General features: G+C 44.5%; 4 protein-coding genes across 11 annotated transcripts; all 4 read left to right on the top strand.

Annotated features, from left to right (window-relative positions):
- The first annotated feature begins 65 nt into the window (after positions 1–65).
- On the top strand, positions 66–10152 carry eprs1 (glutamyl-prolyl-tRNA synthetase 1). Of its 4 annotated transcripts, none has more exons than XM_085906785.1 (33): positions 66–234; positions 1289–1373; positions 1448–1547; positions 1659–1815; positions 1883–2019; positions 2129–2229; positions 2301–2427; positions 2488–2680; positions 3124–3295; positions 3365–3598; positions 3671–3755; positions 3838–3897; positions 4792–4902; positions 4968–5104; positions 5167–5374; positions 5441–5553; positions 5625–5748; positions 5819–6010; positions 6118–6285; positions 6492–6749; positions 6889–7083; positions 7199–7476; positions 7603–7654; positions 7730–7939; positions 8009–8081; positions 8192–8271; positions 8354–8455; positions 8564–8917; positions 8994–9167; positions 9253–9413; positions 9563–9641; positions 9822–9886; positions 9960–10152. In XM_085906785.1, exons 1-33 carry the CDS (start codon positions 192–194, stop codon positions 10108–10110), a joined length of 4779 nt encoding a protein of 1592 aa, XP_085762911.1. In that variant the 5' UTR covers positions 66–191; the 3' UTR covers positions 10111–10152. The 4 variants fall into 4 exon arrangements, with proteins under 4 accessions (XP_085762911.1, XP_085762910.1, XP_085762912.1 ...); XM_085906784.1 differs by having other exon boundaries at positions 5816–6010; XM_085906786.1 differs by lacking the exon at positions 6492–6749 and having other exon boundaries at positions 5816–6010.
- An 896-nt stretch (positions 10153–11048) lies between these two features.
- glo1 (glyoxalase 1) lies at positions 11049–13464 on the top strand. Its single transcript, XM_085907379.1, has 6 exons — positions 11049–11251; positions 12267–12349; positions 12459–12599; positions 12762–12829; positions 12943–13032; positions 13132–13464. The coding sequence occupies exons 1-6, from the start codon at positions 11183–11185 to the stop codon at positions 13221–13223; spliced, it is 543 nt and encodes a 180-aa protein (XP_085763505.1). The 5' UTR covers positions 11049–11182; the 3' UTR covers positions 13224–13464.
- An 18-nt stretch (positions 13465–13482) lies between these two features.
- On the top strand, positions 13483–15787 carry LOC147059585 (uncharacterized). Of its 2 annotated transcripts, XM_085907378.1 has the most exons (9): positions 13568–13671; positions 14404–14471; positions 14556–14603; positions 14666–14730; positions 14838–14875; positions 14985–15064; positions 15374–15436; positions 15533–15583; positions 15647–15787. In XM_085907378.1, exons 1-9 carry the CDS (start codon positions 13596–13598, stop codon positions 15698–15700), a joined length of 543 nt encoding a protein of 180 aa, XP_085763504.1. In that variant the 5' UTR covers positions 13568–13595; the 3' UTR covers positions 15701–15787. The 2 variants fall into 2 exon arrangements, with proteins under 2 accessions (XP_085763503.1, XP_085763504.1); XM_085907377.1 differs by lacking the exon at positions 14404–14471 and having other exon boundaries at positions 13483–13671.
- Positions 15788–16140: 353 nt separating this feature from the next.
- LOC147059584 (homeobox-containing protein 1-like) lies at positions 16141–21862 on the top strand. Of its 4 annotated transcripts, none has more exons than XR_015065716.1 (10): positions 16141–16347; positions 17199–17600; positions 17674–17759; positions 17834–17944; positions 18114–18273; positions 18343–18425; positions 18502–18597; positions 18685–18773; positions 18855–20211; positions 20325–21862. XR_015065716.1 is itself a non-coding variant. In XM_085908130.1 (10 exons), the coding sequence occupies exons 2-10, from the start codon at positions 17200–17202 to the stop codon at positions 19038–19040; spliced, it is 1125 nt and encodes a 374-aa protein (XP_085764256.1). In that variant the 5' UTR covers positions 16141–16347; position 17199; the 3' UTR covers positions 19041–21862. The 4 variants fall into 4 exon arrangements, 3 of the variants coding, with proteins under 3 accessions (XP_085764256.1, XP_085764255.1, XP_085764254.1); XM_085908130.1 differs by having other exon boundaries at positions 17199–17431; positions 17519–17600; positions 18855–21862; XM_085908129.1 differs by having other exon boundaries at positions 18688–18773; positions 18855–21862.
- The last annotated feature ends 1425 nt before the right edge of the window (positions 21863–23287 follow it).

Genomic DNA, 23287 nt, shown 5'->3' with positions numbered 1-23287 from the left:
CTGCGCCACACCGCTAAGTGGCAGTAATGAGCTATGTGCTTTCAAACCCGTCGCCAAACTAAACTACAAAGAAGCACGCTTGCTGTCTACACGCTCTTCTTGCGGTTGAGTGTGGCGAGCTCGTCGGGATTACATTGACTGCTGTCACGTTTTGTAGTTGAAGGGTCTTTTCGTACACGGCTTCACACACCATGGCGTTAAACCTGATCATCAACACAAGCAACCCGCCTTTGGGTGAGTGGCAACGTCTGAATGAGTTTTGTGAAGAAGAAGAATAACCACGATAAATGCTGGCCAGGCTGCTAACGTATTAGCACGGCTACGTGTCCACCAGTGGCATAAAAACACAATCACATCAGTGACAATTTAGCCTCATTTGTAGTCTTTTATATCCATATATGTTGTTTGTTTTTAGAGGGGGTGTACATCTGCAATTTGGGTAGCTATTGTACCACCAAAGTAAATAAGAACAATGATAAAATCACACATTTTTAATGCATTAATGAGTACACGGCCGCTGCAAACACTGACGTCAGCAAAATGGACGAAGAAAAATACCTAACACTTTTCTGTGTGTAACTTTCAGTCACTTTTGTGGTTTAGCAAGCTTGAATGGGGCGTGTACGTCAACCCGATCCTGTCGTCGTGGCACTCAAAACAAGCGACAAAACCCCCAAATAATTGCAGCTCCTTCATGCACCAAAGCTTAAATGTTCTGCTCGTATTGCGGTTAAATCCATGCGTCTTGTTTCTCCCGTCCTAATAACCGATTTAACCTTTAATGAACTTGAAAGTAGCGCGGATGTTTGACGTGTGTTGCATCATCTTACAAATTAACCCAAAGCAGCCCAAGGGTTTGAATTTATGCTTTGACGAAAGTCCCGCGTGCATGTTGTTCAATTGCATTCATAATTGGACTTTGAGTCATTGAAGAAGTGCGTTAAGGACTAATCATGAGTTTAATCGTGTCGTCCCATGTTTGACATCGTCGTAACAGCGACACCGATCTGAGCAGGTACTGCATGCTGATGCAAGACTGCAAAATTCGGATTGACGGACACACAGGGATGGTCGATGCCTATGACCACTATGCTTAGAGAACGCAGCCGTGACGTCAGAATTATGGAGGGTCAATAGATGTAAGAAATCACCATACATATTGCTTGGAGCCACCCGTGGTATAGAGAACCATTCCAAAATGATTTGCCGCAGTTCTCACATTCCACTGTCAAGAATGGTCAAAGGAAATCAGTGTTTGTTTCACATTGAGTTCACACTGTCTCTTCAGGAGCCCTCCTGACCGCCGAGCATGTGAAAGGAAGCGTGCAGCTCTCGGTCGAGGATGGCAAGGATACCCGCCTCCACGTCTCCGAGTAAGCAAGACAACCCTTTCAACTAGCCGTCCCCCGTGGAAGAGGTTAAAAGTGCTTTGTTGTTGCCCCCGCAGTGCCGTCCAGTTCAATGACGCAAACTCCATCAGCCGATATCTGGCTCGGGTGGCGCCGGCTCTCTGCCTTTATGGTGCCAACTTGATGGAACAGACTGAGGTGTGTGTGCTTGCTTGCAAAATTTTGTGAAGTTGAAATCTTTTTGTGGTGATTTTTCAAGAGTGATGGCAATTTTGACTTCAGCTTCATGAGCGTTTGTGGGATCTGCAGGTGGATCACTGGCTGGAATTCAGCACCCGTCGTCTTTGCGGGCAGCCCGATTTGAGCACCTCTCTGGCCGAGCTAAACAAGGCCCTGTCGCTGAGAACCTTCCTTGTGGGCCACGCCCTCACGCTGGCCGACCTGTTTGTGTGGGCTGCCCTCAAAGGTGAACGCCTTTAAAAACTTGTCCAGTTTGAAACATATTGTTCATTGCGGTGGTTTGTCTTCTCTAGGTCACAGCGACTGGCCCAACAAGGACAAAGCCTTCGGCCACGTCAGTCGTTGGTTCTCCTTCCTGAGTTCTCAGGTTCCCTTCACTGCCTTGGACAACAAATACACCAGTAAGAAAGCTCCACCTGCCAAGTCCAATGTAAGCCACCTGTGATTATTGATGGCATTCAGCGCTTGTTTTTTTTTCTTCATACTGTTTTCAGCCAACCCGACTTATTTTTGTGATGTTTTTCTCCTATGCTTGTCAGCCGGAGGCGAAGGAGAAGAAAGCCGACCTCGGAAAGTTTGTGGACTTGCCCGGAGCCGAGATGGGCAAGGTGGTTGTTCGATTCCCACCCGAAGCTAGCGGGTGAGACTCGCCCGGGAAACGAGATACTCCATTTTGTCGAACGATTGTCATCTTTTTGTCTTTGCCGCCAGGTATCTGCACATCGGCCATGCCAAGGCCGCTTTGCTGAACCAGCATTACCAGGTCACCTTTAAAGGCCAGCTCATCATGCGCTTTGACGACACCAACCCGGAGAAGGAGAAGGAGGACTTTGAGAAGGTGAGAAACAGAAATCCTCGTATTTTGATTGTTTCATTACACAACGGTGCATCCCCTCAGGTGATCTTGGAGGACGTGGCCATGCTGCAGATCCGACCGGACCAGTTCACCTACACCAGCGATCACTTCAACGTCATCATGCAGCTGGCTGATCAGCTGATGGCCGAGGGCAAGGCCTACATCGACGATACGCCCCCTGAAGCAATGAAGCAGGAGCGGGAGCAGCGTATCGAGTCCAAGTGCAGGAATAACAGTACGTGTGCGACACAGCACTCATTCTTGTCAGTCGCGTCACAGTGTCATGTTATATATATATTTAATTTTTTAAAACCAACAATGAGTTCAGTACTTGTGAATATTTCCATTCGCTTAGGTCAAGCTTCCAGGCTTATATGTTCATTTATTACCGTTGATGATAATAATAATAATCTATAATACTCTTGACTCCAAATGCCTCGTTTCTACCTAACTTTGTTTAGAAAAGACACAATTAAACTATTTACATTTATACTAATATATATATACTGATGTTAAAAACATTTGAAATTCATTCATTTAAAATATGTAATTGCACAAATGTCTTTAAAACCCTTTTAAGCTTAATTAAAAAAAAAAAGTTTGTTATTTGGGGAACAACATTTTTCCAAAGAAAAAAAAACCCCCAGCCATGTCTAAAATGAATCAAAAAAATTCCAGCTTTGGAGCAGAACATGAAGCTGTGGGCAGAGATGAAAGCCGGCACCCAGCGTGGTCAGATGTGCTGCATGAGGGCTAAGATGGACATGAACTCCAACAACGGCTGCATGCGGGACCCCACCGTGTACCGCTGCAAGAACACCCCCCACCCTCGCACGGGAGCCACCTACAAGTACTCGAATGAACTAAAAGAGTTTTATGCGAGGGGCCAAATTTTCCAACCGCCATCTTTCTCCACCAGGGTCTACCCAACGTACGACTTTGCCTGCCCCATCGTGGACAGCAGAGAGAACGTGACGCACGCGCTGAGGACCACCGAATACCACGACCGTGACGAGCAATACTATTGGTTCATCGACGCGCTGCGCCTCAGGAAGCCGTACATCTGGGAGTATTCCCGCCTCAACCTTAACAACACGGTGCTGTCCAAGCGCAAGCTCACGTGGTTCGTGGACGAGGGATACGTTGACGGATGGTGAGCTCGGGCTGGTTTACTCCCTCCGCCTCGTACGGCGCACGGATTGATGTCGCGGTGACGCTTTCACAGGGACGACCCTCGCTTCCCCACTGTCAGGGGGGTCCTGAGGAGAGGCATGACCGTGGAGGGCCTCAAACAATTCATAGCAGCACAGGTGCGTTCATCCCACAGGGTGGAAAAATGCATTTGGATGTCGTGTTTCTACCCAAATGCTAAAAGTATGTCTCTGTTTTCAGGGTGGATCAAGGTCCGTGGTGAACATGGAGTGGGACAAGATCTGGGCCTTTAATAAGAAGGTACAGTTTCCCTTTTTTTTTTTTTTTTTTTTTTTTTTTATTATCAAAGAATGAGAAATGGCACATCAGGTTGCCAAACTAGAGTAAATGACGCTCAAGCGAGTTTAGTCTGTCAGCGAGTATGGCTTCGTCCCTTCATTTCCTTTTTACACCCAACCTCCACCATCCAACAAGTACTACCCTCTTGTGTCCCACATTTACTTTTTTCCCCCCTCCTCATTTGTGTGCCACATGTTTTTTCTCTTGGCTGGCTGCCTCACACGTAAATCCAGAATAGTTTAATCTGCAGGTACAGTTTCATGTATTTGTTTTTTTTGTTTTGTTTTTCAGCTGGTGTCATGTTAAAACTAACTTCATCTACGCATGTGTGTCTGTTTTAAAAATGAGCCATTGGGCGCTAAAATTGTTTCCGATGATGATGGTTGGAATTCGAGATTGAGATTGTGCTACTTTTGGGAGGGGTTCACCTTTGGAGTTGGCGCAACTGTACTCTGTGTGTGCATATGTGACGGCATCTCCTCACTCTTGTGTGTTTCCAAGCTGCCCGTTAGCTGCGTGAAGGTACTCCTCTCTGCCAAAACCTCTCCATCCTCTTCAACACCTTCCTTCCGTCATTTTGCTTTTAGGCTTAGCTGCTGTTTATTTACCGTGGGTGAGATGCAAAGATGGAGACTTGATGCTGTTGGAAGAGCTTGGAAAGAATTAAGTTGCTAAAGTGGTTTGTGGACTGAACAAGCAGCTGCTTTTCTTTTTTTTTTTTTACCTGCATGGAGCAGTGATTTACTCATTTAGTCTGTCCCCCCCCCCTTCCATGTCTCTGCCTACAGATATTTCGGGGATTTTTTTGGTGTGTATGTCTTTAATTCTTCTGCAATCATTGTGTGCATATTTTAGGTGATAGACCCAGTCGCGGCCAGATACACGGCTCTCTCCAGCTCGTACGTGGTTCCAGTTTCTGTTCCGGAGGCTACAGAGGAGATGAAAGAAGTGGCCAAACATCCAAAGGTGTGCAGTTGTTCTACACACAAACGGGCACACACGCAGTGGCTGAGTTTCTCTCTTCCACGTAGAACGCCGAGGTGGGCATGAAACAGGTGTGGTACGGACCCCGAGTGTTGGTGGAAGGAGCAGATGCCGAGACGTTCACGGAAGGCGAGGTGGTCACCTTCATTAACTGGGGCAACCTCATCATCACCAAGATCAACAAGTATGCACTTGATTGAATCATCTATTTGTACATCTGGTGATTTTCTTTCCTCCTTCGCGTAGAGGGGCCGACGGTAAGATTGTGTCCATGGAGGCGCGCCTGGATCTGGACAACAAGGACTTCAAGAAGACGACCAAGATCACCTGGCTAGCGGAAACCGCCAATGCCCCCCTCCTGCCCACCATCTGCGTCAACTACCAGCCCCTCATCACCAAAGCGGTCATCACCAAGGACGACGACTTCAAGGACTACATCAATAAAGATAGCAAGGTGTGCATGGGCTAGATGTCCTTGATTGCACATGGACATTTTGACATGGCTGTGCTGACATTTCAGATGGAGGAGAAGATGCTGGGTGACCCCTGTCTGAAGTCTCTGAAGAAAGGGGACATCATTCAGCTCCAGAGGCGGGGATTTTATATTTGTGACCAGCCCTACGAGTCCATCAGGTAATTTTTTTTCTTTTTTTTTTTTTTACAGTATCCCAATTTGATGAAGATAATGACTTTTTGTTTTGTAGTCCTAACAGCTGCAAGGAGAGTCCATGTATCCTCATCTACATTCCTGATGGCCATGTCAAGGAAATGCCCACTGCCGGCTCCAAAGACAAAGACAAGGGCAAGAGCCAAGCATCCAGCAACGCAGTGAGTGTCCATTTTGTTTCATTTGTTGCAAATCTGTTCGGGGTTACCTCCTGACCTGGTTTCTTAGCAGGGCTCCGCTGCCGCCAAAGCTTCCCCAGCTACATCTTCGGTCGCTGCCTCTGCACCCACCTCCTCCTCCTCCTCAGCTTGTGAGATCTTCTCAAGCATCGTCGCTCACGGAGATACTGTCCGCCAGCTGAAGACGGCCAAAGCACCCAAAGAGGAAGTGGACAAGGCGGTGAAGCAGCTTCTCACTTTGAAGGTAAAGCTTTTATGGACCAGGCCCTGATGAGAAGATGCAAACAATGGCCAAATGTATACATCTTAAAATACTATCCATGACGATTCAATATTTTTCTTTCTCCCCAGGCTCAGTTTAAGGAACAGACTGGATTGGATTACAAGCCGGGTATGTCCCCCCCTGCTTCCGCCCCAGCTCCAGTTACCCCATCAGGAGACTCGGCTCCCTGTCCGTATACGCGCGTCTCTCAGCAGGGTGAGCTTGTCAGGAAGCTCAAAGCAGAGCAGGCGCCAAAGGTAACTGGCCACAATGTCTTTACAGTGGAACCACTAACAAAACAACAAAACCTGTTCTGTTACATCTTCATCTTGTCCCTCACCTGTCCGTCAAGTTCATCCTCACGTCCGTCACTGTCTCATTTCTGCCGGCTAGCCTTGTCCGCTCGTTCTACTTTCGCATTCCGTTGTCCCGTCGCTACAAGCTAACGTGTTGATGGTACCAGGACCAGATCGACGCGGCGGTCAAGCAGCTCCTGGCGCTCAAGGCCGAGTTTAAAAAGTTGACGGGTCAGGATTACAAACCCGGGATGGCCCCGGCGACTGCCTCCACTGCCACTTCGTCTGCCGTGACCTCTTCTTCGTCTTCCTCCTCCTCCTCCCGCTCTTCCTCCTCTTCTTCTTCTACGTCATCCGGCCTGTACGAGCGTGTCGCGCAGCAGGGAGAGCTTGTGCGCAAACTCAAGTCGCAAAAAGCACCTAAGGTATATACGATTGTAAAAACTAGAGTTTAAATGCAAATATTTCACCTTGAACGGATGAGGCCCAGTTTATTATTTTATATTAAGCTTTCAAACTAAGTCAAATGTGGTCACTTGATTATTTTATTTTTTTCTCCATTAGGACCAAGTAGACAATGCAGTCAAGCAACTACTCGCCCTGAAAGCCGAGTACAAGCAGGTCACGGGTGAGGAATACAAACCTGGGAAAGCCCCAGCTCCTGTTCAGAACGACTCCGCGTCGGCCGCTGACCTCTTTGAGAAGGTGGCTCAGCAGGGAGAGTTGGTCAGGACGCTGAAGACCGAAAAGGCCCCCAAGGTGATAAAATGGCGCTAAAGATAAATGTATGTTTTTGAGATGACCATACGCAGCAGGGCCGATCTTAAAACGGAACCATTCCGGCCACACTGATCATAGAAGTCGTCTGTTTCAGGATCGGGTGGACGAAGCCGTGAAGAGTTTGTTGGACCTAAAGAGCAAATACAAGACGCTGACCGGGCAGGAGTACAAACCGGTGGCGGCAGCCGGTGGTGAGGACAAGAACCGTAAGGAGAGAGACAACAAGTCTGAGAAACAGGGTGGAGCTGGCACAGGGGGAGGAGCTGGCGGAGGAGCCAAGAAGGGGAAAGGAGACAAAGCAAGTCAGGGGAAGGATACCGCAGGTGGAGCTGGAGGAGCCGGAGATGGGCAAGGACCCAAAAAGCAAACGCGGTGAGAGCTAATAGCTTGGAGGCGAGATGTGGCCAAAATATTGCCCGACTCACGGAACATTTACCAACATTGCTGTCGTATTTTTTTTTGCCCCTTCTGATTTAAACCTGACCTCATCCTTTTCAGTTTGGGCTTAGAAACTAAGAAAGAGGAGAACTTGGCAGACTGGTATTCTCAGGTACATTCAAATATATGCTCAACATTAGGTAGACATTAAGGCGCACATTTCTTAATGCAAGTATTTGCCGAGCAGGTGATCACCAAGGCGGAGATGATCGAATACTACGACGTGAGCGGCTGCTACGTGCTGCGCCCGTGGTCCTTCGCCATCTGGGAAGCCATTAAGGACTTCTTTGATCGCGAGATCAAGAAGCTGGGCGTGGAGAACTGCTACTTCCCCATGTTCGTCTCGCAGGCCGCCCTGGAGAAGGAGAAGTCGCACATTGCTGACTTTGCTCCAGAGGTCAACTATAGAATCATACGCTCGTGCATTCATTTAAAAATGCCAATACTGAAATAACTTGTTTTCCAGGTTGCCTGGGTAACGCGCTCAGGAAAGACAGAGCTGGCAGAGCCCATTGCTGTCAGACCCACCAGCGAGACAGGTCAGACACCTTTTAAGAATGCAGGAGGAATTTAAAAAGAAAGGAGCAGATCATTTTTGAAATAATAGCTCAGAAATAAAAACTAACAAGTCCATGGTTTTGTCTTTCAGTGATGTACCCAGCCTACGCCAAATGGGTCCAGTCCCACAGAGATCTTCCAATCAAGCTCAACCAGTGGTGCAACGTCGTGGTCAGTTTACAAAATTCCCAATGTTCTACTTTAGGTCCATTGAAGTTAGGCACTGTGAAATCTCGCATGTTCTCATTTGTAGAGATGGGAGTTCAAACACCCCCAGCCCTTCCTGAGGACTCGTGAGTTCTTGTGGCAGGAGGGACACACGGCCTTTGCTACCAAAGAGGAGGCTGCTAAGGAGGTAACTAGGCTCTTTAGAAATGATTCCCACCATTTAATTGATTCATTAGAATTGATCACACTGCTCTGTTTACTTCATAGTTCAATATGATTTCCATTCTGTTTGTAGGTGCTTCAGATCCTGGACCTGTACGCCAGAGTGTATGAGGAGCTGATGGCCATCCCAGTGGTAAAAGGCAGGAAGACTGAGAAGGAGAAGTTTGCAGGAGGCGATTACACCACCACCGTGGAGGCCTTCATCTCCGCCAGTGGCCGCGCCATCCAGGGTGCCACATCCCACCATCTCGGTCAGAACTTCTCCAAGATGTTCGAGATTGTGTTCGAAGACCCCAAGAAGCCCGGCGAGAAACAACATGCCTTCCAGAACTCCTGGGGTCTTACCACCAGGACCATCGGTGTCCTCACCATGGTGCACGGAGACAACAGGGGGCTGGTGCTGCCACCCAGAGTGGCATGCCTTCAGGTAGACGCACCACACTAGACTTCATCTTCAACACAAGTCGAGCTTACGTGGATGTTGGCGCTCTCTCGCCGCTCAGGTTGTCATCATTCCATGCGGGATCACAGCCTCGCTGGCGGAGCAGGAAAAAGACACGCTGATAGACCAGTGCGACGTATACGTCAACAGACTGCTAGCCGCCGACATCAGAGTGAAATCTGACATTCGTGACAACTACTCCCCGGGGTGGAAGTTCAACCACTGGGAACTCAAGGTAAAAAGTCACCACTTGAACAGAAAGTATTTATTACAAATTTGTAAAAATGAATGCCTTTTTTTTTTTTTTTGTCTCCCCCCAGGGGGTCCCCATCCGCCTGGAGGTGGGCCCGAAGGACATGCAGCAGCGCCAGTGTGTCGCCGTGAGGAGAGATACCGGCGAGAAGGTGACCATCCCCGAGGCTGAGGTGGAGAAGAAACTGGCCGCCATGTTGGAGGACATTCAGATCTACCTGTTCAATAAGTAAGACTTACTAGAATGTACAAAAAACACCTACTGCTCATAAATGCATAAAGGAAGGAAATAATTCTTTGTTACATGTTCAGTTGCAAATAAATATAAATCCTCAAATATACATTTTTCTTTTTTTTTTTTTAAAAACCTTAAAACAGAGCTTCAAATGACCTGAAGACTCACCTGGTGGCTGCTGACACGATGGAACAATTCCAGAAGGAGCTGGACTCCGGCAAGGTGAGGAGCAAGTCGCACCCGACCCAGAGGACGTTCACTCCTGTCACGCTGTGTTAACTAAATTATGTTTTTTTACTTGTGTACACTATTAAGACACCTCGACAAATCAATTACAGACAGCCAAAATTAAATTGCCTTATTGTATGGAATCTCATTAACGCTTTTTCTTCCATCTGGCAGATCGTCCAGATTCCGTTCTGTGGTGGCATGGACTGCGAGGACTGGATCAAGAAAACCACTGCCAAGTATGTACATGTTTCCTCTTTCTCGTCCTTTTGCTTTTTTTAGAATGCCAATAGTTTTATTTTGTGTTCTCAGGGATCAGGACCTGGAGCCAGGAGCGGCATCTATGGGTGCCAAGAGTCTGTGCATCCCCTTCTCGCCGCTCAAGACACTGCAGCCCGGTCAGCTGTGCGTCTGCGGCAAGGCGCCAGCTCAGTACTACACAATGTTTGGACGTAGCTATTGAGGATGCCATTATGGTAGCAGTAAAGGGCTTTTTATTCCCTTCCTCTCATCTACTTCTTTTTTTGTATTGTATCTCCTGTGGGCTGGTTTTCAATGGCACTTGTATTCTATCATTTAAGTTTTTTTAATGAAAGAAAAAATTGTTTCCATGAGATAAGAGGGTTAGAAAAAACATTTAAACTGAATCATGTGGGGGAAACACATTTTTCTTCCAATAGAAAAAGCAAATAATGAATAAATACTATCGTATTCAACACGGGGAACCAAACAGTCATCTCATAATCGTCCTAGGAATTAATGGCCGCCTCTCTGAGGTATTGTCAACTTGGGGTTAGAATTTTTTTTCCATCCAGCTTGTTCCCTTCAGTGTCTGCTTGCAATTTTTTGTATAAAAAAAAAAAATTGCATCTTGTCATCTGCAGCCGGCCAATCATAATGTACAGTTGGATGTGTGACTTTAAAAGCTGATCACATTTTCTCTGGGGTCACAATGTACACAACTTATTGAGCTAAACTTATTTCTGTGGCAAAATTGTGTCTTCTGTTTAGTTCTTGCTCATTTTAGACTGTGCACCAAATTTCAGAAGATTACATGGACTTTTAACACGGGGCCTTTGAAATTCGATGATTTAATTGCAGAAACAAAAATACAACACAAACTTGTCAAACTTGTGGCGACCGCGCCCATAATGGTGACGTCCACGTCATGCTTTTTTATTTCAAAATAAGAACAATTAAAACTATTTCAAGATTTAAGTACATATTTTGCCTTTGGAATATGCCTGAACATTTTAAGATACATTCCGAAGAATAGATACTATTTCATAATTACGTAAAATTAGAAATTTGCATTTCACAAAACTGGCCTGCTTTAAATATGCTTTTATTGCAGTGGGTAGCTTTAGGGGCGGGGCTATGGAGACTTGTCAGTTAAACAGTCAATCGAGCTTTGACTTCAACTTCACACGGACACCGACCGACGCCCCCGTCGAGTCCGAGCCGAGTGTTGACGATCATCTCCGGAGCTTTTCTTAACATGTCAACCAGGTACTGAACTCAATTCTCGTGACAAAATGAGCGACAGAGGTCTATCGGATGAGCTGGCGGCGGCGGCGTGCAAAGATGGAGACCCCATTACTAAGGTAGGCAATGTTGCCACCGGTTTGACGCGGGAGTCAAGTTTGGGGGATCTGACAATCCTCGGTGAGGGCCAACCCTAGCATACACGATTTCCCGGTGACGTAGCCTGCGTCCATTATCGGACATGGCCAATTTTGTTGCGTCGTGACTCGCCATGTTACTTCAAATGGCTGTTTTTGAATTGATAAAGTTAGGAATAGATTCAGCGTTGTTATTGTGTGTGTTAGTAGTAGTGTAACAAATGGTTAACATTTTAACAGAAGGCGGGCAAGTGGGAATTAGCACCACGAAGCTAATTTAAGTGACAGGCTAGCCAGCTAGCTCTTCAAAGTTCTAAAAAGAGCATTCAACAAATTCCACATTTTTTCACCCATTCCAAACCATTCTACTCCAGTTTCAAAATATTCACATTCATTCAACATTTTCACTGAACAGCCACGGTTTACGTGAAAGTTCTTTCCATTTAAATGAATGGAGACAATTTTCATTATGTAACTCATCCTTGCATTTTTTTTTTTTTTTCACACAACAGATTCAGACCATTCCAACTTTAAGCTGCTCCACTGATGTTTGGAATTTTGGGCTAAACAGTTTCCTTGCTGTTCTTTCATTAAATGAACAGTCTCAAGTTGGAATAGTTTAAATCTATGGAAAAATGTTTGAACTCCATTTGACTCCATTTATACTCCACACACACACTTAGTGTCTCGTTGAAATAAAGATTGTTGAGATTCTTTTGGCTTTTTCTTCCCGTTGACAAGTAAGAATGGCCGTGTGAATGTTTGCCTTGTCTGCTGCCATTCATTCAGACCAACAGAAACGTTTTTGACGTTCTAGTGCGAGCTACTTGAAAACCGACACACACGCATATTAGTTCTGTGTGTACGCTCACACACAGATGCCATTTGGTCTCATGCCACCTTTCACAGGCCCACATCAGAGGATGAAATTTTGTTCACTTTCGTTTTTGTATAAAATTGTCCTCTAATTCAATGTAAAAAAACGCCCTTCCTGTAGGATTTCATGATGCAGCAGACGATGCTGCGAGTGAAGGATCCGATTAAATCCTTGGATTTCTACACCAGGATCCTTGGCATGACGTAAGTAACATGGTGTTCCGCTGTGTTTATCTGTTTGCGTGTTATTTTCGGGTTTCTATGTGTGAGGTTTTGTGTTTACTGTGAATGTGTGTGTACAATTTGCCCCCAGTTTGCTGCAGAGGTTCGACTTCCCCTCCATGCGCTTCTCCCTCTTCTTCCTGGGCTACGAAGACAAGAACGAGATCCCCGCCGACGTGAAGGAGAGGACGTCGTGGACTTTCTCTCGCAGGGCCACCATCGAGTTGACGCAGTAAGCGCCGTCGCCGGCTCGCTAAAATGGTCTCCTCTGTCCCGAGAGTAGCACGTTTGACATGTGACAGTCAGTTGAGCATTCCTTCGGATTGAAAACGGAGGCGGCGGAGAGTATCTTCGGTTTCCCACTTCTTTGCTTAATGTTGCACCTCTCTTCTAGTAACTGGGGTTCAGAGTCTGATGAAAGCCAGTCGTACCACAACGGAAACTCAGATCCACGTGGCTTTGGTAAGTTTGGATTTAAATAAGACTAATGCAGTCTGTTAATAAGACTTTCAGATTTTTTTTCCCTCCATCTAAAATAATGGCTGTAAAGTGTGTCTTACCGTTCATCTCCACAGGCCACATCGGCATCGCGGTGCCGGACGTCAACAAGGCCTGCAAGCTGTTTGAAGAGCAAGGCGTCACCTTCGTCAAGAAACCCGACGACGGTAAGATGGTTGACATTGAGTTGAAAACGGTGAATTACCACTAAATTATGTTTCCTCGTCGTTATGATTATGAACATTTCAATGATTTTCATCTCCCAGGAAAAATGAAAGGACTAGCCTTCATCCAGGACCCCGATGGCTACTGGATCGAGATCCTGAGTCCCAACAACATGATTTCTATTACCTCCTAAAAAAAAAAAAGATTCATGCAAGATGGAGGCATGCAAGCTGCTCTAAAATGGGACGTTTGGATTTAATACATGAGCTTTTTTTTTGTTGTTGTTGTTTTGAAATAACTAAAATTTGTGTGAAAGTAAATACAGAATGCACGTTGTTTTATGCTGCTCTAGGTAATAAATGTGAGAGCTGGTGTTCTAATGCAAGTGAGAACATTTTCCTCTGGTGCTTTTCAAAATAAACTGACAAACCTTTGTTTTGCTTTTTATTGAAATGCCCTTTTATTTTGAAATTGGGTTCCTGGATCGAGTGTGTTCTTATCAGCACGTCTGGTCTCCAGCCATTTCTGCCCCCGCGACCGCTCGTAAAGATAAAAAAAAAAAAGGATGTCTGACGTTAGGTTTGACACTCCCACGCATGTCACCAAAGTTTGGGTCGCCCTCAGAAGACTCGACAAAAACGGTTTGACTCACTTGTCTCACTTTCACATCCATCAGTCATGCAAAATTGTAAAATGGAAACATTACCTCGAAATTCGTGCGCGTGACGATCGTCACGACAACCGATAGCTTTCTATTTACAACAAACTGTCAATTCGAACAAAATGCATTTAGAAGAAGAAACGTTTGCTTTCTAGTCAAATTTGAATAGAGCTACTCTCCGTGTTACAACAGCTGCGTTGACTGTTGAAGTGCTCCTGTCGATTCAAGAGCAACAGGTACAGTTCAGGGGTCTTCTTTTACGATGGCAATACTGACGTCATCCGAGTTTGGACCTAAATTCAGAGTCAGGCTATTCTGAAATTGTTTTTAAAATTAAATGATGTGTTTGTGTGTTGTCGTAGTGATATACATTTTCAGATACTGATCACGTTAATGTCTCACAATAATTAAGAAATAGACAAATATATTTCTTGCCTCATAAATCTCTGCCAGTGTTTGCATAATTTCTACAAGACACAGCAAATAGAAATCACCCAAAAATCCACATAAATCACACCAAAAAAATCACATACAAAAATCCACAACCTTTTTTCAATCACATAAGATTTACTCTAAAAATCCACGCAAAAAATGTTTGGAAATACAATGCCTCTTTCCTATAGCAGTATTTCAATTTAGCACACATGCATGTTATGTGTAGTACTTGTTATAATGAAAAACTATTCCGGGTAACGGATGATGTATGCTGCAGATGGTAGAGTTGTGGCTCTCCGCGAGGTGTCAATTCCTCAGGCGGCCGACATGTCCTCTATCGAACAGGTGCTCCCTGCTGCTCACAAGCACGCACACATTCCAGTCAGTCAATATAAAAGAAGCATCATTGCTTGTTCTCCTCATTTTCAGATCATCGCCGTCTCCTTCGGCCTAGACTCTTCAGATGTTGTATTCAAGGTAAGCAGCACACATATTTGCCTTTTATTATGACTCACTGAATGACTTGCATGTATGTGCAGATAAGAAATCAGCGTGGATGTCTAATCCCTCTGAACAGTTCCATCCCAGCAAACAGCAAGCACATGTATGTATGAATGTGAGGATTTTTTTCTGCACTAGATGATAAGAAGAAATAATTGGTTGCCCGTCCCTGCTGTTCGTTCAAAACACTGATGTCGTTTCTGTGCACAGGCCCTACTTGCTTGAGGTAGCCAAGATCTTTCAGCATGGTAACATCACACTAGACACAAATCATGAAAATATTTTTTTTTATATCAATTGATAACCATGATGATGACCCAATATTGATGTGTTTCACTTTTTCCTTCTTGTTTCTAGTGCGGCCCAACCCTAAAAGTATTCCCATGACTGTCATCAACAAGAGCATGAAGACCAGACTGCTCTCTGTCAACAAGAGGGTACGCGGCTCACAAAAATTCTGAAATGTAGTTTGAAATGTGTTTTTATTCATTATATCAAATAAATATTCATTGTACAAATGTCCCATAAATATTTGAAATATGAAAAAGAGTAATAATGGTAGAATTGATCATTTGTTTTAATCACATGAGTAAACATGGAGTTTTTCCTTTTGTGGAATGTTGATTAATGAATTAAAATGCAAAATATATTCTAATCTGGTGTTTTATAATTGTATTATCTATATTTAAAATGAATTTATTCATTTTTATATGTTGTAATGATTTTAAAGTATTGAATTGTTGCAGATTCAGAGACTTGAGGAACTTCTGCCTCAAATAAAAGAGAGACGTAATGAAAAATTGAGCCAGGTACTTAAAAGCAACCAATAGAACATACATGACTGTCTTTTTTTTTTTTTTCATTTCATCAAATGTTCATATTTTCCGATTCTACTGTACTCTCAGGAGATTGAATGTCTGAACCAGAAATTGATGTTTCTTCACAAGAGAATGCAGGTGAGCAAACATTGTTTTCACGAGAGGTGTTTCATTGATTGACGTGGCTAAAAAATGTTGCAGGTGGCAGACTCACTCACATGGAAAGGAATGCTAACCCGACCGCCTCTGTGGTGAACCATCGTCTGAAACCTGTCAATCAAGTCACTACGTCACAAGTGAAAAATGGCTGGGCACACCGTAATTAAGGAATTTCAACTGAAAAACAATGAGATTGAGAATTTACATTTTAAGCAGCTTAGTGTATATTTGCTTTGAAAAAGTTGAATAAAGATTTTTTTTTAGTTTTATTGATTCGTGATTTTTTGGGGGAATAAATAAATGATCACAATCCACTAAATTAAAATTTAGTCATTTAAAATGTTTCATTAAAAGGTAAGGAATAATCAGAAGAATTAGAATGCTTATTTCATAAAGTAATTATGTATTTTATACATTTTTATTTGATGTATTTTTAATATATACTTTTTTTTTTTTCGTATAGCTGTGGAGCGTCTTTTTGTGTTTGTACCGTAAATGGTCATAACAAATCAGAACGCCTGATTTGGCAATTCCAATCCCATCGTCCCTTGCGGCGCAGTGTCAAACATGGCGCCTGGAGCGCTGACAATAGGCCAATCTCCCTGACTCTTGAAGCCTAAATGCAGTCAAGAGAAGACGTTATTGAAGGGGAAATGAACGTTTTAAGAGTCCTCCGTCTTCATTGACACTTGCATGTCACAACAAAAAACATTTGCGGAGAACTGTCGACTGGAATAAGGAAGGTAAGTTTCGAGCCGCAGCAGTGTTTATAACATTAGCCCGCTTGATTTCCTTTTCTCGGCGAAGTGCTGGCGGCCAAGTCCCCTTTAATCACCCCGTAGTTCTGCTATCTTATGCCCAAATGTTGACATACAGGCTCCCAAACTAATAGACTTTCGTCTCTCTCGGTTAAGTAAGAGTTCCCCTCTTATTCGGCATTTTTGGATTCCACCTCGCAGCAGTGATTTCGACGCACCACTGCTCATCTTCGTCATCTACCAAACCAAGTGTTCAGTCGCACAGTGTACCAAGCAGTACAAAATCAGCTGTTTTTTCAATGGACTTTCGTGTGAGAAGGAAAAGTTCAAACAGCGCTGTTCTTCAACATGGTGAAACTATTTTCAGGCATTTTGTTGGTCCGATTTTGTTTTTTGTTTTTTTATAATAAATGATAACAGTAATATTAATAATGATTGCGATTTGCCAATGTATCAAATTGTTATATCACTGCTGAGGAGGACTTTATGTTTGATTTTGTTGCCTGAGATATCGTTGTCTGGTATCGGCAGCTTTCACGAGTAACCCATACTGTAATATGAATATGGTTTCAGCATGGATACCAGTAACTTGTGTTAATACTCACCCATCCCTAACAATACAGCAGTAATTTTAGAGGAGTAAACACTTTGGTGCACTGGTTAGCACGTTAGCCTCACAAGTCAGAGGTAGTGGGCTGTGTGGAGGTCTCATGTTCTCTCTGTGCCCGTGTGTTTTTTCTCCGGGAACTCTGGTTTCGTCCCATAAACATTAATTTTATTCAGATCAAAACCTGTGTTGACGAGTATCAGAAATGTATTTCTTTCCTTTCCTCTAGGATGTTCCAGCATTGTGAGGAGCCTCGCTTCACCATTGAGCAGATCGACCTCCTCCAGAGGCTCAGGAGGACAGGCATCAGCCAGGCCGAGCTACTCCATGCTCTGGATACCTTGGACCACCTGGACCGCCCTCACAGACGCACCTCAAAACACCACCTGTCTTCCGACGCCCCGCCTTCGTCTTCCAGCGCCGCCACTCAGACGGCCTTCTCCGACGGCCGTCTATCTCCAAGTAGCTTTGATGTAACCTTGCCCGTAGCCATGGCAACGGTAGCTCAGACCAACGGGAAGATGTCGCCGCTGACTAGGTTTCCTCTAGTGGGCGGCGGTTCGGTGGGCTTCGGGTTTGAGGCGGGTGACGACGACGCGGATGTCGACGAGAAAGTGGAAGACTTGATGAGGTAGGAGCCGTGTGGAATGGGTTTGACGATGGACCCTAGCTACCCTATGTGTGCTACATGTGTCCGCTTGTAGGAGAAACAGCAGTGTCATGAAGGAGGAGATCAAATGCTTCCTGGCCAGCAGGCGCATCTCCCAGGCCGTGGTTGCACAGGTGACAGGTGCGTGCCCCCCCCCCCCCCCCTCCCTTCTTCTTTCCTTAAGTGAAAGCTCACCTGTCCTGGTCCTCTTACAGGAATTAGTCAGAGTCGCATCTCCCACTGGTTACTGCAGCAAGGGTCTGACCTCAGTGAGCAGAAGAAACGAGCCTTTTTCAGATGGTATCAGCTGGAGAAGAGCAACCCTGGTCAGCACACATCTGTCTGTCCGTCCGTCTATTAGTCTTCAAGCTCGTCTCTCTAGCTGTCCGCAGCATCGATCTATTCATCTCTGGCTTCCAAAAAAACATTCTGTTTACGTGCATTCATGTTTTGTGTGTTTTGTATTTGACACTTAATATGTGTCTGGCACATCAGGCGCCACACTAGCCATGCATAGCGCCCCGCTGACTCTGGAGGACGTGGTGATGGACTGGCACCAGGCCCCGCCCACATTTGCCCCTGCTCCAGGGGGCTTTCGCCTGCGCCGGGGGAACAGATTCACCTGGAGGAAAGAGTGTCTGGCCCTCATGGAAAGGTAACGTTACAGATTGCTGCATGGCCAAGTGACATGACGCCTTTCTTCATTTCGTATGTGTGCGTGCAGCTACTTCAGTGACAATCAGTATCCCGACGAGGCGAGGAGGGAGGAGATCTCCATGGCTTGCAACGCCGTCATTCAGAAACCAGGTGGGTCCGGATCGATCCCTCCCTGCTCCTTGGCATCCAGAAAAACAAGCGAGCACTTCCTGGGTGTGTGTTTCAGGAAAAAAGCTTCTGGACTTTGAGAAGGTGACGTCTCTAAAAGTGTACAACTGGTTTGCCAACCGCCGCAAGGATATGAAGAGACGTGCCAACATCGGTAATGTCTTCCTCTGTGGCCCGCTATATATATTTTCTGTTTTCTTCAAATGTCCATAAGATGTGAGGAATGTGTGTGATCTCAAAGAAGCAGCCATTTTGGAGAACCACAGCATCGACGTCCAAAGTCCTGGTTGTCAGTCCAACGGTGACGAAGCGGACGGCAACGACGAGCAGGTTTACAAGAACCTTGAATATCAAAGTCTTCCGATTCTCGTACAGCACAGAAGAACTCCAACGTGTCCTTTCCCGCGGCAGGTTCCCACCCTGATGCCCAGCTGGGTGGCCGCCCTGGGCCGAGGGGCCGCGTCCGGGCCGACGGGCTGCTCCCTGACTGGCCTCCAGGACGAGCAGAGTCTGGAAAAGGCGGCGATAGATGGAGCGGACGGAGCCGGCTTAACGTTGGTCGATGACATCAAGACGGAGGTGACGGAAGATGACTGAAAAGAGGTGACGTCATGTATTTGTATGCAAAGATTTGAGCAGAAGCCAAACGAGAGTTCACCATGACCGATATGACGTTCGTCACACTGTGATCACAACGGTGTAGCCTCAAAACCAAAACAAAGCTTTTTTTTTCTTTTTTTTTTCTCCTTACCTCTTACCTTGTATTTTCGTGGCGTACCAAGAACAAAACGAAGGTTGCGTCTTGTGACCTGACAACAGCGGAAACTGTAACAACGCGCTTTTTAGAGACAGTTAAACCACCCAAAAAATTCACAGTATTAATATTAAAAAAAAGTAAATCTTCAAATGAGTTTTAAAATTGGACAGACATTTAAAGGGAAGTCATTCCAGAGGAAAGAACCGGCACCTCATATTTGTTTTGTTCTCAAACGCAACAATAACGCAACAGCCTTTCCTTGTCTCCATAACCACAATGATGCGCTGTTATGTCTCATATTAAAAATATGTATGACTTTATATACTATACATGTTTGCATATTAGTATATCCTATATAATATAAACTGTGTGGGTGCCACATTTGAATTCCACAAAACGTGTTTCCATTTCCTGGAACACAAAAGTTGTTAACTTGTCAAATGTATGTTTTTAATGTAGACACATCAAATGTGTGGAGTCACTCCAAAATGTCCCGTCATCATTTTTCATTTTTGCCTTATATGTGTTTGAATCACCAAGTGTTGATTCTTTGTTTATAAAGCTGCTTTATTTCCACTCGGTGGCCACGTGTAGCTGCTGAAAAATGTTTCTAAAACAAATTGTAAAAGTTTTAATTCAGCATTGTTTGACTATTTTCCTCTTGTTGGCCTATTTCAACACTTTTACAATCCACTATGAATTTGCATTCAAGTGCCTCCTGTTGTCTGTGCTGTTGCTGCAAAGATGACTTTTATGATGGCTCTGAAATGTCCAGATTCCTGAAACACTACCATAAATACCTCAACTTTTAATCCCATCCGACCTGGAAGCCACCCCCATCAGGTCAGACGATGGTACGTTCAACAAAACTGGGCCGTCGTAAATAGTTAATGCTAAACCTGTCTTGCAGTCAGAGGGAAATCCAGAGTTAAAATAGGGGCGGAGCCAAAGGTTTTTCAGTGCTGTGGGAAGGGTGACAAAACAAATCACTTGAAACCCTAACCCTACCCTGTCTGTTTTAGGTGCAGCCCTACTACAGAACACATATTTCAAATCATCTCATCAGCAAGCTTTGGAAAAGATGATAACAATGCTGATGATTTGAATCAGGTCTGTTGCAGTAGGGCTGCATTTTGGAACCCCAACACTAATTAGGAACCTTACCCTACTTTAAAACAACAAGCATCATGTCTAAGGGAACTGTAGCTCATGATTAGAATTTGTTATAGCAGTATAATTCTGATGGAGAGAGGTAGTAAAGGGAAGCGTGACTGACATTGAATTAATTGAGCAGCAGCCCATCAGTGCGCGGTGGTGACATTTAGGAGCTTTTCTATCACAGGTGCTCTTCTCACAGTTTCAAGGTGTGTGTGTGTGTGTGTGTGTGTGTGTGTGTGTGTGTGTGTGTGTGTGTGTGTGTGTGTGTGTGTGTGTGTGTGTGTGTTGCCTTCACTTCACTTGACTTTTACTTACTTTCAGAAAATCAAACAAATTGCTGTAAAAAGTGACACTGTGGATTCATTTTGTATGAATGCACATGGGAAAATAAGGCTGGGTTGGAAAATGTGTGTTCTTTAGGCAATATGGAGAAAAATATGTTTAGCATATATCTTGTTTTGTTCTTTGTTTTCAGTGCCTTGTTTGAATGATCAAACGTGTCCAAAAAAAAAAATACACACAACTAATTGTACTGCATTGGTTCCCATCAGTTGCATGACTTTCATTTGTTCTATTTTTATAGTTTTTATGCATTATTGTTTTTATTCTATTTACAAGGGAATTAAAGCTGATCACACTTGGCCAGGTGACGTCTTAAAATGCAATACAAAAATAAGAAATACATACAGCAGGGGACGGCAATACTTTTGGACGCGGGCCATCGCGGGCCCCTATTTGCTGACCACTGGCCAAGTTAGAAACCCCAATCTTAGAAACCCTAAAAGTAGTTTGAAACCCTCGTTGGAAACCCTAACCCTAGTTTTAAAACCTAGTTTGAAACCCTAACCTTGGTTTAAAAGCCTATTCGGAAACCTTAACCCTAGTTCGGAACTCTAATTAGCGATCCAAAACTCGTTGGAAAACCTAGTCGGAAACCCTAACCCTAGTTTGACAGCCTAGTTCTCCAAATTACTTTTGGACGCGGGCCAAAAAAAATTGTATGGCATACAACAACCCCATCAAATGTATGCACTTTTTTTCTTTAAAAAAATATGGGGATGGAATTTTTTTTTTTTTTAATACATCATATTAACGTCATCTCGCGGGCCAGACAGAATAGATGGCGGGCCATAATTGAAGCTGGTGCCACCTTGCCGTAAAACAAAGAAGAAAATGACGTAACTTCCCGTGAATTGCATTACCCGTTCACCGAGAGTGAGTGAGTGAGTGAGTGAGTGAGTGAGTGAGTGAGTGAGTGAGTGAGTGAGTGAGTATAGTGAGTATAGTGAGTGAGTGAGTGAGTGAGTGAGTGAGTGAGTGAGTGAGTGAGTGAGTGAGTGAGTGAGTGAGTGAGTGAGTGAGTATAGTAGTTTTTAAATAACGTGTATGCATATATACGCCTAAATATTGTTGTCATATTTATATACATCTACTGCAATTTCACATTAGATTGCTGGTTTGAAATGTACTTTTATTATTATTTTAATAAACATTCATGTTAAAACTTGTCTGGTGTTTTATTCCTTGTTTTTATATTCGCCAATTAAAACATAAAAATCAGACTTTTGGTGAACTACTTAATATGACAATATGTATGTGTTTTAAGTTATTATATGAGTTGGTGTCCCCCAAAATAACAAATGTCGGCATAACGGATTTTTTTTCAACCTTTTATCCAAACGCAAACATTCAGGATAAGAAGACCGTCAACTACCATCCAACAAATACAAAATTAAAACATCAATGTCTGCCTAACGTGTATCAGATGGCATACCAGTAATGCTGTCTGTCACTCGTGAATCTTCGCGAACAAACCTGAAAATGGAGGTGTACCTAATGCAGTGTCCGAGTGACGTCACAGATCAAACAGCCAATCAGAAAGTGGGGGTGAGTGCAGGTGTGGCACTTTCCACTTTCGCTTAAGCTTTTTCCCTAATGAAGTGGCCTATGATTAGGGACACCTGAAAATGGCGGTGTACCTAATGGGGTGTCTGAGTGACGTCACTGATCCAACAGCCAATCAAAAAGTGGGGGTGAGGGCGGGTGTGGCACTTGACCATGATTTTTCCCTAATGAAGTGGCCTGTGATTAGGTACACCTGAAAATGGCGTGTACCTAATGGAGTGTCCGTGTGACGTCACAGATCAAACAACCAATCAGAAAGTGGGGGTGAGGGCGGGTGTGGCACTTTTCACTTTCACTTAAACTTTTTCCCTAATGAAGTGATGAGGTACACCTGTGTCTGTGTGACGTCACAGATCAACCAGCCAATCAGAAAGTGGGGGGTTGTTTGGGTGTGGCACTTTTCACTTTCATTTAAATTTTGACCATGATTTTTCCCTAATGAAGTGGCCTGTGATTAGGGACACCTGAAAATGGCGGTGTACCTAATGGGGTGTCTGAGTGACGTCACTGATCCAACAGCCAATCAAAATGTGGGGGTGAGGGCGGGTGTGGCACTTGACCATGATTTTTCCCTAATGATGTGGCCTGTGATTAGGTACACCTGAAAATGGCGGTGTACCTAATGGAGTGTCCGAATGACGTCACATATCATACAGCCAATCAGAAAGTGGGGGTGAGGGCGGGTGTGGCACTTTTCACTTTCATTTAAGTTTTGACCATGATTTTTCCCGAATGAAGTGGCTTGTGATTAGGTACACCTGAAAATGGCGGTGTACCTAATGGAGTGTCTGAGTGACGTCACAGATCCAACAGCCAATCAAAAAGTGGGGGTGAGGGCGGGTGTGGCACTTGACCATGATTTTTCCCTAATGAAGTGACCTGTGATTAGGAACACCTGAAAATGGCAGTGTACCTAGTGGAGTGTCCAAATGAAGTCACAAATCAAGCGGCCAATCAGAAAGTGGGGGTGAGGGCGGGTGTGGCACTTTTCACTTTCACTTAAACTTTTTCCCTAATGAAGTGA

The sequence above is a fragment of the Syngnathus leptorhynchus genome, chromosome 3 (assembly GCF_054491065.1).
Source record: "Syngnathus leptorhynchus isolate UIUO chromosome 3, UIUO_Slep, whole genome shotgun sequence".
Taxonomy (NCBI): domain Eukaryota; kingdom Metazoa; phylum Chordata; class Actinopteri; order Syngnathiformes; family Syngnathidae; genus Syngnathus; species Syngnathus leptorhynchus.
Note: the sequence above shows the minus strand (reverse complement) of the source record. Positions and strands in the feature narration are given on the sequence as shown.

Excerpts from the sequence above, each read along its gene's own strand:
- eprs1 (XM_085906783.1), top strand. The coding sequence starts at position 192 with ATGGCGTTAAACCTGATCATCAACACAAGCAACCCGCCTTTGG. Across the intron at positions 5,749-5,815 it reads GCCAAGCATCCAGCAACGCA|CAGGGCTCCGCTGCCGCCAA; the intron begins GTGAGTGTCCAT and ends CTGGTTTCTTAG. Across the intron at positions 7,477-7,602 it reads GGACCCAAAAAGCAAACGCG|TTTGGGCTTAGAAACTAAGA; the intron begins GTGAGAGCTAAT and ends CATCCTTTTCAG.
- glo1 (XM_085907379.1), top strand. The coding sequence starts at position 11,183 with ATGAGCGACAGAGGTCTATCGGATGAGCTGGCGGCGGCGGCGTGCAAA. Across the intron at positions 11,252-12,266 it reads ATGGAGACCCCATTACTAAG|GATTTCATGATGCAGCAGAC; the intron begins GTAGGCAATGTT and ends CCCTTCCTGTAG. Across the intron at positions 12,600-12,761 it reads GCCACCATCGAGTTGACGCA|TAACTGGGGTTCAGAGTCTG; the intron begins GTAAGCGCCGTC and ends CCTCTCTTCTAG.
- LOC147059585 (XM_085907377.1), top strand. The coding sequence starts at position 13,483 with ATGCCCTTTTATTTTGAAATTGGGTTCCTGGATCGAGTGTGTTCTTAT. Across the intron at positions 14,876-14,984 it reads AGCCAAGATCTTTCAGCATG|TGCGGCCCAACCCTAAAAGT; the intron begins GTAACATCACAC and ends TCTTGTTTCTAG. Across the intron at positions 15,584-15,646 it reads TTCTTCACAAGAGAATGCAG|GTGGCAGACTCACTCACATG; the intron begins GTGAGCAAACAT and ends AAAATGTTGCAG.
- LOC147059584 (XM_085908128.1), top strand. The coding sequence starts at position 17,200 with ATGTTCCAGCATTGTGAGGAGCCTCGCTTCACCATTGAGCAGATCGAC. Across the intron at positions 17,601-17,673 it reads AAAGTGGAAGACTTGATGAG|GAGAAACAGCAGTGTCATGA; the intron begins GTAGGAGCCGTG and ends GTCCGCTTGTAG. Across the intron at positions 18,774-18,854 it reads CGGACGGCAACGACGAGCAG|GTTCCCACCCTGATGCCCAG; the intron begins GTTTACAAGAAC and ends TTCCCGCGGCAG.